This window comes from Hoplias malabaricus, chromosome 10, assembly GCF_029633855.1.
Source record: "Hoplias malabaricus isolate fHopMal1 chromosome 10, fHopMal1.hap1, whole genome shotgun sequence".
NCBI classification, from domain to species: domain Eukaryota; kingdom Metazoa; phylum Chordata; class Actinopteri; order Characiformes; family Erythrinidae; genus Hoplias; species Hoplias malabaricus.
The window spans coordinates 39,591,339-39,604,803 of NC_089809.1; the positions used below are offsets into that span (position 1 = coordinate 39,591,339).

The 13,465-nt window shown below is 45.5% G+C and overlaps 1 protein-coding gene across 4 annotated transcripts in view; it reads left to right on the forward strand.

The window, feature by feature from the left end:
- Nucleotides 1-13,436, forward strand: part of wdr24 (WD repeat domain 24) — a 15,983-nt gene extending 2,547 nt beyond the window's left edge. For all 4 annotated transcript variants that reach the window (XM_066683673.1, XM_066683671.1, XM_066683672.1 and 1 more), the window contains 10 exons: nucleotides 1,202-1,309; nucleotides 2,082-2,442; nucleotides 3,983-4,160; nucleotides 4,899-5,574; nucleotides 7,749-7,858; nucleotides 8,960-9,057; nucleotides 9,414-9,518; nucleotides 9,657-9,991; nucleotides 11,639-11,823; nucleotides 12,017-13,436. In XM_066683673.1, coding sequence (XP_066539770.1) covers nucleotides 1,208-1,309; nucleotides 2,082-2,442; nucleotides 3,983-4,160; nucleotides 4,899-5,574; nucleotides 7,749-7,858; nucleotides 8,960-9,057; nucleotides 9,414-9,518; nucleotides 9,657-9,991; nucleotides 11,639-11,823; nucleotides 12,017-12,185 — 2,319 coding nt within the window. In that variant the 5' untranslated portion in view covers nucleotides 1,202-1,207 and the 3' untranslated portion in view covers nucleotides 12,186-13,436. The remainder of the gene's footprint in view (nucleotides 1-1,201; nucleotides 1,310-2,081; nucleotides 2,443-3,982; nucleotides 4,161-4,898; nucleotides 5,575-7,748; nucleotides 7,859-8,959; nucleotides 9,058-9,413; nucleotides 9,519-9,656; nucleotides 9,992-11,638; nucleotides 11,824-12,016) is intronic.
- Nucleotides 13,437-13,465: the final 29 nt, after the last annotated feature.

Genomic DNA, 13,465 nt, shown 5'->3' on the forward strand with positions numbered 1-13,465 from the left:
CACTTTTCTTATGGCACTTGGGTTCTGGAAGCGGGTTCTTGTTTAGTGGCTGTTCTCTCGTGGTTCAGAGCGAGTCGAGTAGGGAGTAAACCGTGGCGTGTAAACCTTGCAGAGCGCTGATCGTCCAGAGAGAGTCGTCACTCTACGCCACGCAACGCAGACGACCAGCACCAACTCTCCATCTGTAAAATCTCCAGCTGCAGCAGAGATCACGTTTGTTTTTATCCGACTCACGACGGCAGCTCGTAAAATGACGCCGTGGTCTTTTGAAGAGGTTCAAACGCTCCTCGGATCGGTGGCCGACGAAAGAATCCAGCGAGAGCTGGACGCTGCAACAAGGAAGGAACAAACTCTACTGATCTGTCTGAACTGATGACGGAGCTGTGTTCAGTCCCAAACAACAACAACACGCCGATACACCATGAGTAAACACCGCTTAACGTTACCACCGCCGCTGTTGTGGTTTCCAAAGCCCACTGTTCCCAGGTAGCAGGTCCCAAAAAGCGAGTAGAGCCGAGTAGAGTAAGTACCACGCAGTGGAAAAGCTGCAGTAGAATTGGGAGCGTTGTACAAACAGTGTTTTAGTTAAGCAGAAATACACATACTCCTGGAGTAAATTAAGTAAGTAAACATTCATTTATTCAGCTCATTTCCCAGAAAAATTACCATGTGCTTCACAAACTATATATGTACATGTAATTAAAACCAGAACAACAGAATACCACGCCTCATCCACAACAACATAAACAGGAAGGCTAGCAGTGTCCAACCTCTGGACCATGACAAGCCCTTGGCTGGAAGACCTCAGTGGCCTTGTATTTGAATATGAATAAAGATCACATTCGGAGTTTTACTGCTGACTTCTCTGCCCTAAATCTTCTCTTGCAGCTGTCGAACAGTAGGATTATTGACAGTGATTTTGCCGTAGCAGACGCTAAACTGCTGTCTTTAGATTTACCAGAGGAGTGTGTGTTTGATTCCCGCTGCAGATTTACTGGTGATTCATTCCATCTTGTCAAAACATGTTTTAATGACAGGGGATGAAGAGGTCACCTTAGGATTCTCAGCAGGACACACATCAGAAAAGATCTTGATGTTGACGACATCAATGTGTTTTTTGTCAGAAGATAAATTGCAACATGTTTCTGCTTGTTCTAATGTTCTTATCCTCTCTCTCTCTCTCTCTCTCTCTCTCTCTCAGGCTGAGATGGAGAAGATGGCCTGTGTTAACACTGTCAGCGGCAGAACCATGTTCTGTCACCTGGATGCTCCCGCTAATGCTATCAGCGTGTGCCGAGATGCTACACAGGTGTAGATTCCCTTCTGCCTTTTATTCTTCACTTCGCTTTGTCTCCTAACATCCGGCTTTAAAAGGGAATTTCAGTAGTTAAAAAATCTGTACAAATTAATTTGGTTAGAGCCTGTTTCTGCAGCGCCCGAGGGGTCAAATTGACTTAGCCTTTTGTTCCCTGGTATAAACCTGCCGATATAGGAGACCCCGCGTGTGCATGTTCACACTGTTCAGGGTGAAGTATATCAGAGAAGAATTAGCAGGATTTAAAGCAGGAGTTAGCTGGATAACTCATGGTACTGGGATTAGGACTATTCAAAGGGAATGTCCCTCAGTTCTTTTGGGTACCACTTTGGAATTACAATTTGTTTATTAATTAGGTTGTAAACACATTAAAACTAATTAATAATCATTCATAACACATCATAAAATGATGTTATTTGCCAAAGAGTGAACCCACATCTTGTAGAATACCGACCTCCTCCATCAGTCGACGTTAACCCTGTCAGCTTCAGCACGTTTAATCAATCAACCACTGATAAAAATGTCTGTTTAGACACTGATGATAATGTGGTGTGTACCTGAACATGTCAAATGTAACTAATTGAGAAATCCTCCTGTGTGAAATACCCCACTGGAGTTTCACATCAATGCTCTACAAGAGAAAAAGCCTAGCAGGATATCACCAGTAATCAATATGTGATGTCATATTAGATTTCCTAATACTCTGGAAACCCAGGGAACGTTTTCTCATCACCTCTTCATTCTCTCTCCGTCTCTCGCTCTCCAGGTGGTGGTGGCCGGGCGGAACATCTTCAAGATCTACGCTCTGGAGGAGGAAGGCTTTGTGGAGCGTCTGAACCTGCGCGTGGGCCGCAAGCCTTCGCTGAACTTCAGCTGTGCTGATGTGATGTGGCACCAGGTGGAGGAGAACCTTCTGGCCACGGCGGCCACCAACGGCGCGGTGGTGACGTGGAACCTGGCGCGGCCGTGTCGCAACAAGCAGGAGCACCTCTTCACCGAGCACAAACGCACCGTCAACAAGGTGTGCTTCCACCCCACCGAGGTGCACATGCTCCTGTCCGGATCGCAGGACGGCTTCATGAAGTGCTTCGACCTGCGCAAGAAAGAGAGCGTCAGCACCTTCTCTGGTATACACACAATCACACACACACATTTTTCATACACTGTCACACACAAAAAGAAAGAGACAATGTAATAGACATTTAATCAAGAATAAAATATATAGGTTGGATTTTGAAGCGCAGCAGGTAGTGTCGCAGTCACACAGCTCCAGGGGCCTGGAGGTTGTGGGTTCGATTCCCGCTCCGGGTGACTGTCTGTAAGGAGTGTGGTTTGTTCTCCCCGTGTCTGCGTGGTTTTCCTCCGGGTGACTGTCTGTGAGGAGTGTGGTGTGTTCTCCCTGTGTTTGCGTGGGTTTCCTCCGGGTGACTGTGAGGAGTGTGTTGTGTTCTCCCTGTGTCTGCGTGGGTTTCCTCCGGGTGACTGTCTGTGAGGAGTGTGGTGTGTTCTCCCCGTGTCTGTGTGGGTTTCCTCCGGGTGCTCCGGTTTCCTCCCACAGTCCAAAAACACACGTTGCAGGTGGATTGGCGACTCGAAAGTGTCCGTAGGTGTGAGTGTGTGAGTGAATGTGTGTGTGTCTGTGTTGCCCTGTGAAGGGCTGGCGCCCCCTCCAGGGTGTATTCCCGCCTTGCGCCCGATGATTCCAGGTAGGCTCTGGACCCACCGGGACCCTAAAATTGGATAAGCGGTTACAGATAATGGATGGATGGATGGATGGATTTTGAAGCACACAGAGTTTCACATATTTGACTAAAAATACAAAACTACTGTCTGTGTTCCACGTAGCCTTACAATATTCAATATACAGGGGGTCCTCGACTTACGACGTTGATCCGCTCCTACGTCACGTCGTAAACTGATTTTCGGTGTAAGTCGGAACATACGTACATATTGTACGTAAATAACATACTGTAAGCACTGATCCTATCCTAACACCTATCCTCCTCGGTCCCGAGCCACGTAACCGCGTATTCTTCCACCACGCCACGCACACCACACACGAAGTTCACGTTACGACGTTTACGACGCAAAACCACTTAGAAACAAGGCTTTATACAGTAAATGGGAGATGTGTCGTAACCACGAAACATCGTAACTCGGGACTGACGTAACCCGACGACCTCCTGTATGTTTTATACAACGACGACGTAGGGCCACTGCATTCGGACAAATACAGTAGATTTCAAGAAAGTAGTTTTGAATATTTAGTAGTAGTTGAAGAATATTTTGAGAATAAAGTCAGAATATTTCTTTGTGAGTGTAAGGGACAGACACAACCGTATTTGGTGAATGTGAGTAATTCTGATATTTCTCGAAGTTATATTTTGTGTAGGTTTCACAAATAAACAAAGTCTCTTTTGTGGCACATCAGGACCAGAGTGTTATTAGAGAAACACTTCAAGAAACTGTGTTTATTCAGGAGAAAGACCCGGACGAGCGTGGAGGAAATTGTCTCTTCACTTTTAAAATCCAGACAGTGTTTTGTTCTTTCTTTTTATAAAATTCTGACTTTATTCTTGAAATTTTCCGAATTTATTCCCAGTGCAAGGCCCAATGCTGTCTTAATTTCTGTGTTCTGAAGGTTTTTTTTTACCCACTTCTCTCCAGGGCAGTCTGAGAGTGTTCGAGATGTGCAGTTCAGCATGAAGGATTATTTCACGTTTGCTGCGTCTTTTGAGAACGGAAATGTGCAACTTTGGGACATTCGCAGACCTGACCGTTACGAGAGGATGTTCACTGCACACACAGGGCCGGTGTTCTGCTGTGACTGGCACCCTGAGGACAGGTGTGTGTGTGTGTATTGGTAGCTTTTGATCACACAAAAAAGCTAACATTTTATTAAGTAGGCTAAACAATACCTCTGGCTTTGCAATTAATTAAAAAATGAATAGAAATTCATATTCAGAACGTCTAAACAACATAATCTTGCCTAATTTTTTCTTTTGTTAATTCTGTTAATACCACCCCACTATGTGTTCATGTACTGTCCTTTTAAACCCACACTACGGCGCTGTAGTCATGTGACTCTGCTCCATCCAATCTGCCACATGGAAGCAACACAGAGGAGAACCTAAACACAGAGGCTGACCGAGCGACTTCAGCGGCTCGTACCAAAGAGAAATGCTGCGTCTGTGGTTTGGGCGTGTTTTGACGACACCAAACATAAAAAAGTCAAATGTAAACACTGAGAGAAACCAGTTTCAGACCAAACTTAATCCCCAGTCTGTTTCACACTGAACACAATTCACACACCGAATCAGAGACGGAGCTCCCAGCCGCATCAGAAACACACACCCCGCCTTTAATACTGGAGCGTGTTTACAGCACAAGCCTCGGCAGTGAACTTTGAGCAACCAACAACAATAAAATAACTTCATTAATCATAATCGAGGTTAAATGTCCAATTAATCAAGATATTGATTTGTGGTAATATCACCCAGCACTTACACAACATACAGTTAGGTTTTTAGTTTTGGTTTTGTGGTGAAGGTTAGGTGACACTCTTGATCATCTGTATTTCTAGGGGATGGCTGGCAACAGGTGGCCGCGACAAGATGGTCAAGGTTTGGGACATGACGACCAACCGAGCCAAGGAGATCTACTGCGTGCAGACCATCGCCTCCGTGGCACGGGTGAAGTGGCGCCCGGAGCGGCGCTGGCACCTGGCCACCTGCTCCATGATGGTGGACCACAACATCTACGTTTGGGACGTCCGCCGCCCCTTCATCCCCTTTGCCACTTTTGAGGAGCATAAGGATGTCACCACAGGCATCGTGTGGCGCCACCAGCACGACCCCTATGTGCTGCTCTCCGGCTCCAAGGACAGCACACTCTACCAGCACATGTTCAAGGATGCTAGCCGACCTGTGGATCGCGCCAACCCCGAGGGCCTCTGCTTCGGACTCTTCGGAGACCTGGCCTTCGCCGCCAAGGAGAGCCTGATGACCGGTGAGGCTGGGCGCAAGCCGTATCCTGCCGGAGACCGCCGCTACCCCATCTTCTTCTTCAAGAAGCAAGACGTCACGGAGCAGTTTGCACAAGTGTCCAGCGCGCTCAACGTGTTCGAGTCTGAGGTGGAAGGCAACAGCAGAATGGACTGGTTCATTAAAACGGCTCGCAGTTACCTGCTGAGCGGGAAACCCTTCACAGAGCTCTGTGACCACAACGCTAAAGTGGCCAAGGAGCTGAACCGACCTCAGGTGTGTATGCAGAAGTCTCTCACCTCACAATTCAGTTACGATTAGTTCAGTGACTCAAGAAACTGTAGGTTTTGCCTCTTTGCGTTTGGTAACTGATTATTTTGTAACAGGTCAGAATAGTGTTGCACGGTACCGATACTAGAGGAGTACCTCAATACTTTGTCATTAAAAATGGTACAAGACCCAATGTAATTAGTACTGGTAGGTACTAATAGTGTTTTAATATAAGAGCGGTATTTACCCTCTGAGTGCCACAGGTGGGCAGTGTGCGCCTACAACGCTTTGCCTACTCTCCCTCCCTTAAAGATTTTGCTGCTAGTTTTAGCGAGTTCTTTAAAAAACGGGTGAGCCCTGCCAGTGGAAAAGCGACAAGCTTTAAGCGTGCCGAGCTGTGCAGAGTCCAGTCGATTAGAGCCGGACCCATTCGGTGGAAAAGCGACGTATGACACGGGACCGAAGGCGCGATTGAACCCAGAAACGTCACGTGTGGCGTCACACTTAACAAACAGATACCAGCGATCTTGCTGACTGCCCTCAGCTTGTAGAGAAAGTACATTACTCTTCTTGATGCTTTAGGGTTTGGCAATGGTATCAGTATCGGTATCGAGATATTTAGTCAGGTATCGTATTGAAAGTTATAATTTTGGTGACAACACTAGTTCAGAATAAAAATGAATCTCTTCACATAAAATGGCTACTTACACAATAACTGTATTTATGCCTGTTTTCTATAAACATGTAATGTTAAAGGAAAACTAAGTGGTATTTTTATCTTACAACCCCAGTTCCAGCAAAGTTGGGACGCTGTGTAAAATGTAAATAAAAAGAGAAGACAATGATTTGCAAGTCTGTATTTTATTCACAGTAGAACATAGAACACATATCAGATGTTGAAAGTGAGACCTTTTAATAGCAAGCTAGTTAGCAGGTTAGCTAGCATGGCTAGCGAGCAAACCTGGAGAAATATGCCCTAAATAAGCTCTAAAGTCCTGTAACTTTTGGAGGAGGGTAGAAAACTATTCCCCCTGCTCCCCCCTTAATTTCAGGACTGTGTGGTAAAAGATATAATACCAAATTTACCTCGTGTTCCTTCAACAAAATGAATGCTGTGGTAGCGTGTTTCAGAGCCTTATTTTCACCCTCACAGAGCTGCCCTGCTACTTCATTGTTTTCTGTATTACTTCTCATTCTTTCTTCCTTTTTCGTTCTTTTAATTCTTTCACACTTTCTGTCATTCGTTTTATTCTAGTTTTCTCTAGAAAGCAAAGATGTTTTAAGATCATAGTGTTCACAAATACTTTATGGCTTAATTTTACAATTCAGATTGTAAAAGAAAAATAGTTGGTAATTAAGATTTGTTCAGATTCCTGAGAGCAGTGGTTCTCAAACCTTTTAGACCAAGTAACAAAACATTCCAAGTACCAACTATGAGTCTTACCCCATGTGCCCCGGGTTCTTCCTCGGCTCCAGGGGCAGGTGGGGGGCATACGGCAAATTCAGGTTGAATTTTTACATGTTTTTCTTGTCTTTTTTCCTTAAAAATTGCTTGTTTACACAAATAATTATTAAAAATTATAGAGAAAGTACAAATAACTGAACATTTTAAACACAGTTATACATTAATGAAAACATAACATTTATGGGAAATACATTTGGAACGAATTAAAGCAAATAATTTAATATCAGTTGTGCTTTAATAGACTGCAGGTGAAAACAGCATGGCGCTTGGTGCAGGTCACAGCGGCTCTCGGTGCTTGTGTCAGTAGGTAACAGAGGTATAGTGTTTTGGGACTCGTTGGCCATGTTGTTTTTGCTGCTGAATGTTTTTTTTCTATTTTGTCTTCACTTTTTGAAAAACAGAATCTTGTTTCCTTCTACTTTTGCCTCTGGATTTTGTCCAGAGTATTTCTCAGGCTTGGTCTCGACTTGTTTCTCTCGTTTCTGCTCACATCTGTCTCTAGCCTTTGCTTGTTTCCAGTAAGCAGCTGAAACTGGCTTTTCTTCACATGAATTTCGCTGGAAAAAAGCAGAGAACATGTACCAGTGCAGTTTGAGAACCACTGTCTTAAGAACTGACTGTGGGTCAGTTGGCTGTTCCTCAGTGTGTACAGTATTGAAGTGAGTGTGTTCTTATTCTGATGAAGGGGCCTGTGTGTCTGTGTGTGCCGTCTTAGGTTTCAACCACGTGGACCATGCTGCGGATCATGTTTTCTGACCCAGGCAACCCAGCCCCACCGGCCAATCACAACATGAGTAAACTGGGGAACATCCCGCTCATGAACAGGTACCAGCTCCTCTCCAGCTCCATTCACAGCATCATCATATGGGTGACAACACACTGGGGCAAATTCCACAGAGCTGAAGGTCCAAAGGAGTCGAGAGTGATTAGAGGAAATATGTTTCACACACATCTTTCAGACCATTCGGCCTTAAATGATTTTAAGGATTTTTAAATGAGCACAAATTGACAAACAAACCTCTGCACTAAACCTACAGAATATAAGATACCAGACGTGCCATAAACAAACAAACAAATAAAATAATAATTTTTTAAAATACAGTGAAACTGCCAGAATTTTAAAAAGTATTGTGGAGTGGTGTGGTGTGGAATGGAGTGGTGTGTTGTGGAGTGGAGTGGAGTGGTGTGAAATGGAGTGGTGTGTTGTGGAGTGGAGTGGAGTGGACTGGAGTGGTGTGGAATGGAGTGGTGTGTTGTGGAGTGGAGTGGTGTGGAATGGAGTGGTGTGTTGTGGAGTGGAGTGGAGTGGTGTGAAATGGAGTGGTGTGTTGTGGAGTGGAGTGGAGTGGACTGGAGTGGTGTGGAATGGAGTGGTGTGTTGTGGAGTGGAGTGGTGTGGAATGGAGTGGTGTGTTGTGGAGTGGACTGGAGTGGTGTGGAATGGAGTGGTGTGTTGTGGAGTGGAGTGGAGTGGTGTGGTGTGGAATGGAGTGGTGTGTTGTGGAGTGGAGTGGACTGGAGTGGTGTGGAATGGTGTGTTGTGGAGTGGTGTGGTGTGTTGTGGTGTGTTGTGGTGTGGAGTGGAGTGGTGTGGTGTGGAATGGTGTGTTGTGGAGTAGTGTGGAGTGGTGTAGTGTGGAGTGGTGTGGAGTGGAGTGGTGTGGAGTGGAATGGAATGGTGTGGAGTGGTGTGTTGTGGAGTGGAGTAGTGTGAAGTGGTGTAGTGTGGAGTGGTGTAGTGTGGTGAAGTGTGGAGTGGACTGGTGTGGTGTGGTGAAGTGTGGAGTGGTGTAATGTGGAGTGGAGTGGAGTGGAGTGGTGTGGAGTGGAGTGGAGTGGTGTGTTGTGGAGTGTTGTGCAGGAAGCCTTAGAAAACAAGGGTAAAGAGGTTCCCTGCAGTTTGAGTAACAGAGGATTGTGTTGTAGTTTTAATTTGAAGGAAATGAGCTCTGCTTTGAACGAGAGAAACAAGGAGATCCGCCAGGACAGCCTTCACAACCTGGAGCCAAATCTCAACAACGATGGTGAGGACACACACACACACACACACAAACACACACATCATTGTCATCATCCTTTTCCTCCTCCTTCCATTTCTCTCTCTCTCTCTTTCTTTTATCTTGATTTATTACTTTTATTTCTGTCCTTTCATCCATTTCTCATCCTTTAATCTTGTTCTTTTATCCTTCATTCTTTGCCTCCTTTCTTTTATTCCTTTATTTTTATTTTCCTTTATTTTTTCTTTGTTTCCACTTCCCTTTCTCCTCCTTTTTCTATCATTTCTCCTGTATTTTCTCCTGTTTTTCTTTCATTTTCCATTTCTTTAACCACTTTCCAACCTTGTGTTTGTCTTTCTTTTTTTCCCGTCTCCCACGTGTAGAGAATGAAGAGACAGAGGGCAGTGATGGTCAGGCTGAGTATCTGTTTGGAGATGCTGAGTTGGATGATGATGACCTCTACAGCATGGAGCATGAAAACCAAGCAGGTCAGACACCCCCCCACACACACACACACACACATACACACACACACTCACAGTCTTACTTCACAAGTATCTATAAACATTAGATGCCCATAAATAGACCTCCTGAACTCACTCCCATTGCGGGACGTGTGCCCACAGAAGAGGCAGAGTTTTCACTCCCTCAGGAGGCTTTTCCTCTGAGGCACGAGATCGTGGACCACCCGTCTGTCCCCGAGCCCCCAGCCGAGAAGCCGGAGTCTCCGCAGGTGAGCGGCAGCGAGGCGGAGAGCGTCTGCCTGACGCCCATGGAGTCCATCAACCTCATCTCCGTCTCACAGCTGCTCTACCAGTCGCAGCTGCCCCCCAGCTTCTTCTGCCCTGTGGTCAGAGAGATGCTGGACTACTACGCCGAGCAGGGAGACGTGCAGATGGCCGTCTCTGTCCTCATCGTGCTCGGAGACCGTATCCGCAGAGAGATCGACGAGCTCACGCAGGTCAGAATAACAGTGTGTGTGTGTGTGTGTGTGTGTGTGTGTGTGTGTGTGTGTGTGTTGTTTATGCTAGAAGACATATCTTGAGGAAATAAGCAGCTAGTGCCATTAGCGTTTCTACTTTGAAACAGCAGTGTCTCACATTCAGACTCGAGGGCAGACATTTCCAAATGTTGCTGATGTTTGTTTCAGTTGGATCACGTGGCGATGGTTTCCACGTGATCCAATTGAAACAAACACTAACAAAATACAAAACAATGTCCAAAAAAATAATTAAAAAATAAAGATATGTACAGAAGCAATAATATAACTATGTCATAATGTACGAAAAGCGTATAAAATAGAGATCTACAAGTCACAAAATAATAATATTATAAAGAAACATCAAAATAAGTATCAATTTATACAGAGGCAATAATCCAATTTTGGAAATATGAAAACTAATGGGGGGTGGCACGGTCACGCAGCAGGCAGGTGTCACAATAACAGCTCCAGGGACCTGCTCCTTCAAGTCCTGCTCTGGGTGACTGTCTGTGAGGAGTGTCGTGTGTTCTCCCTGTTTCCGCGTGTGTTTCCTCTGGGTGACTGTCCGTGAGGAGTGTGTTGTGTTCTCACTGTGTCTGCGTGGGTTTGCTCCGGGTGACTGTCTGTGAGGAGTGTGGTGTGTTCTCCCTGTGTCTGCGTGGGTTTCCTCCGGGTGACTGTCTGTGAGGAGTGTGGTGTGTTCTCCCTGTGTCTGCGTGGGTTTCCTCCGGGTGACTGTCTGTGAGGATTGTGGTGTGTTCTCCCTGTGTCTGCGTGGGTTTCCTCTGGGTGACTGTCCGTGAGGAGTGTGTTGTGTTCTCACTGTGTCTGCGTGGGTTTCCTCCGGGTGACTGTCTGTGAGGAGTGTGGGGTGTTCTCCCTGTGTCTGCGTGGGTTTCCTCCGGGTGACTGTCTGTGAGGAGTGTGTTGTGTTCACCCTGTGTCTGCGTAGGTTTCCTCCGGGTGACTGTCTGTGAGGAGTGTGGTGTGTTCTCCCTGGTTTCCTCCCACGCTCCAAAAACACACATTGGTAGGTGGACTGGCGACTCAAAAGTGTCCGTAGGTGTGAGTGTGTGAGTGAATGTGTTTCACCCTGTGAAGGACTGGCGCCCCATCCCCTGTGCTCCCGCCTTGTGCCCAGTGATTCTGAGTGATTCCACAACCCTGAACTGGAAGCGCTTACAGACAGTGGGAGGAGGGATGTATATGAGACTTTGTGCAGTGCAGTGGAAAAAAAGAACGTCTAATGTGTGCACACCATTGTTGCTTGTATAATTATATTATTATATAAAAATAAACCAAGTATATCCCCTCCCCAAAAACACACACGCCACACATTTGACACTTTCACCGGACCTTGAACAATCCATAAATATCTCCTTTTCTCTGCTTTGCACATTTTGTTTAGCACCGGTTTGTTGCACAATTAGGAGTCCACACTTTTTACATGGAACTATTCCCCTCTGCACTGCACAACATTCTCATATCTCTTTGTTTTTACATTTGCACAATTATATTATTGCTTGTTTTATGTATATATATATATATATACACACACATCTGAAATAATCGTTTAAAATGCTTAAAGCAGGATTCTGATGTTCCAGGTGTGTTTGTGTGTTTCAGGAACACTGGTACATGTCCTACATTGATCTTCTGCAGCGGTTCGAGCTGTGGAACGTCAGTAATGAGGTGATCAAACTGAGCACCTGCAGCGCCATCACCTGCCTGAACCAGGCCTCTACCACCCTGCACATCAACTGCAGCAACTGCAAACGGCCCATGAGCAACAAGGGCTGGATCTGTGACAGGTACCGCACACACACTCAGCCCTGAGGGCACCGTGGGCTTTAACTAGAATTACACTGACTATCGTAACTGTTACTGTTGACTATTTAGTGTTGAAAAACATTGAGATTTCAGTGCACTATACAACACTGATCCCCGCCCACTTACATTCCTCATAATGGTGTGTGTGTGTGTGTTTCTCTCTCTCTCTCTCAGGTGTCACCAGTGTGCGAGTGTTTGTGCAGTGTGTCATCATGTGGTGAAAGGCTTGTTTGTGTGGTGTCAGGGCTGCAGTCACGGAGGACATCTGGAGCATGTGATGGAGTGGCTCAAAACTTCCAACCACTGCCCTGCAGGCTGTGGACACTTGTGTGAATACACCTAACACACACACACACACACACACACACACACACACATACACAGCACCCCTTAACTTCATTCTCCATCCACATAGACTTGAAAATGTGTGTATGTGGAGTATGAAGGATATGTATTATTACTGCAGTGGTACTAGGGAATGAACACTATGGAAAATGAGAAACCATCCACTACACAAACACAAAAACTACACACACACTTTCTTTCTGATAACACCAGCTAATCACAGGCCAGAGGATCTCCTCCTCCAAATGGACGTTATTTATGTAAAGCCATAACGTGCTGCATTGTTCCCAGAAATGTGCAGCTGTGGAAATTGGATTTATTTTCAGTGTAAATATTTTTAGCTCAGTAATCTGGGTCTGCGTTTGACAATTCATTTCAGTCGTTGCTAATACACAGTGTGGCTTCCTGAAAATAAATACATTTCTCCATTTCTGGATGCAGGTATAAACTCTGAGGGTAATGCTGTACGTTGGTTGGGTTTGAGAGTTTGAAGATAAACATTTGCTTATAATTAAGAACCTTAACTATGTTATCAGTCTTTCCCCTAACTACGGCCGTCCCCTAATTCTAGCCACTGCCGTATATATGCTGCAATTCTGCTCTCTCTCTCTCTTCGCCAATCGCAGTGGGTAAAAAAATAAAACACAAGTTCAAGCCTCAGTAGGGCATTTAAACATCAGTCTTGCTCTGGTTTCCTCCCACGGTCCAAAAACACACGTTGGTAGGTGGATTGGCGACTCAAAAGTGTCCGTAGGTGTGAGTGTGTGAGTGAATGTGTCGCCCTGTGAAGGACTGGCGCCCCCTCCAGGGTGTACTCCCACCTTGCGCCCAATGATTCCAGGTAGGCTCTGGACCCACCGCGACCCTGAACTGGATAAGGGTTACAGACAATGAATGAATGAATGAATGAAGGACAGCTGCTGTGTTCAACGTAGTAAACTAAACATCCACATCAATGGAGATACATGTTGTTCCTTGGAGACGAAGGATATACGTGGTCTGCTGCTGAGGGGCAGTGTTTGCTGAGGTATATTTGAGGTAACATTTGCCTCTGGAAAAAAAAAGAGCAGTTATGATGAAAGGAAATCCATGAGCTGCGTAAACGAGAGTCACAGCCGAAATGGAAGCCACGGTCTGATGATGTAAACACGCTCGGGTCTGAAACCTAAACACTGAGTTTTCTATGTTGTTAGTCTTCACTTGTGATGTTATGGATGTCGTTTTCAACATAACGCAGGTCAATCTGTAATCACATTTATAAATACAGTAATCTGCAGT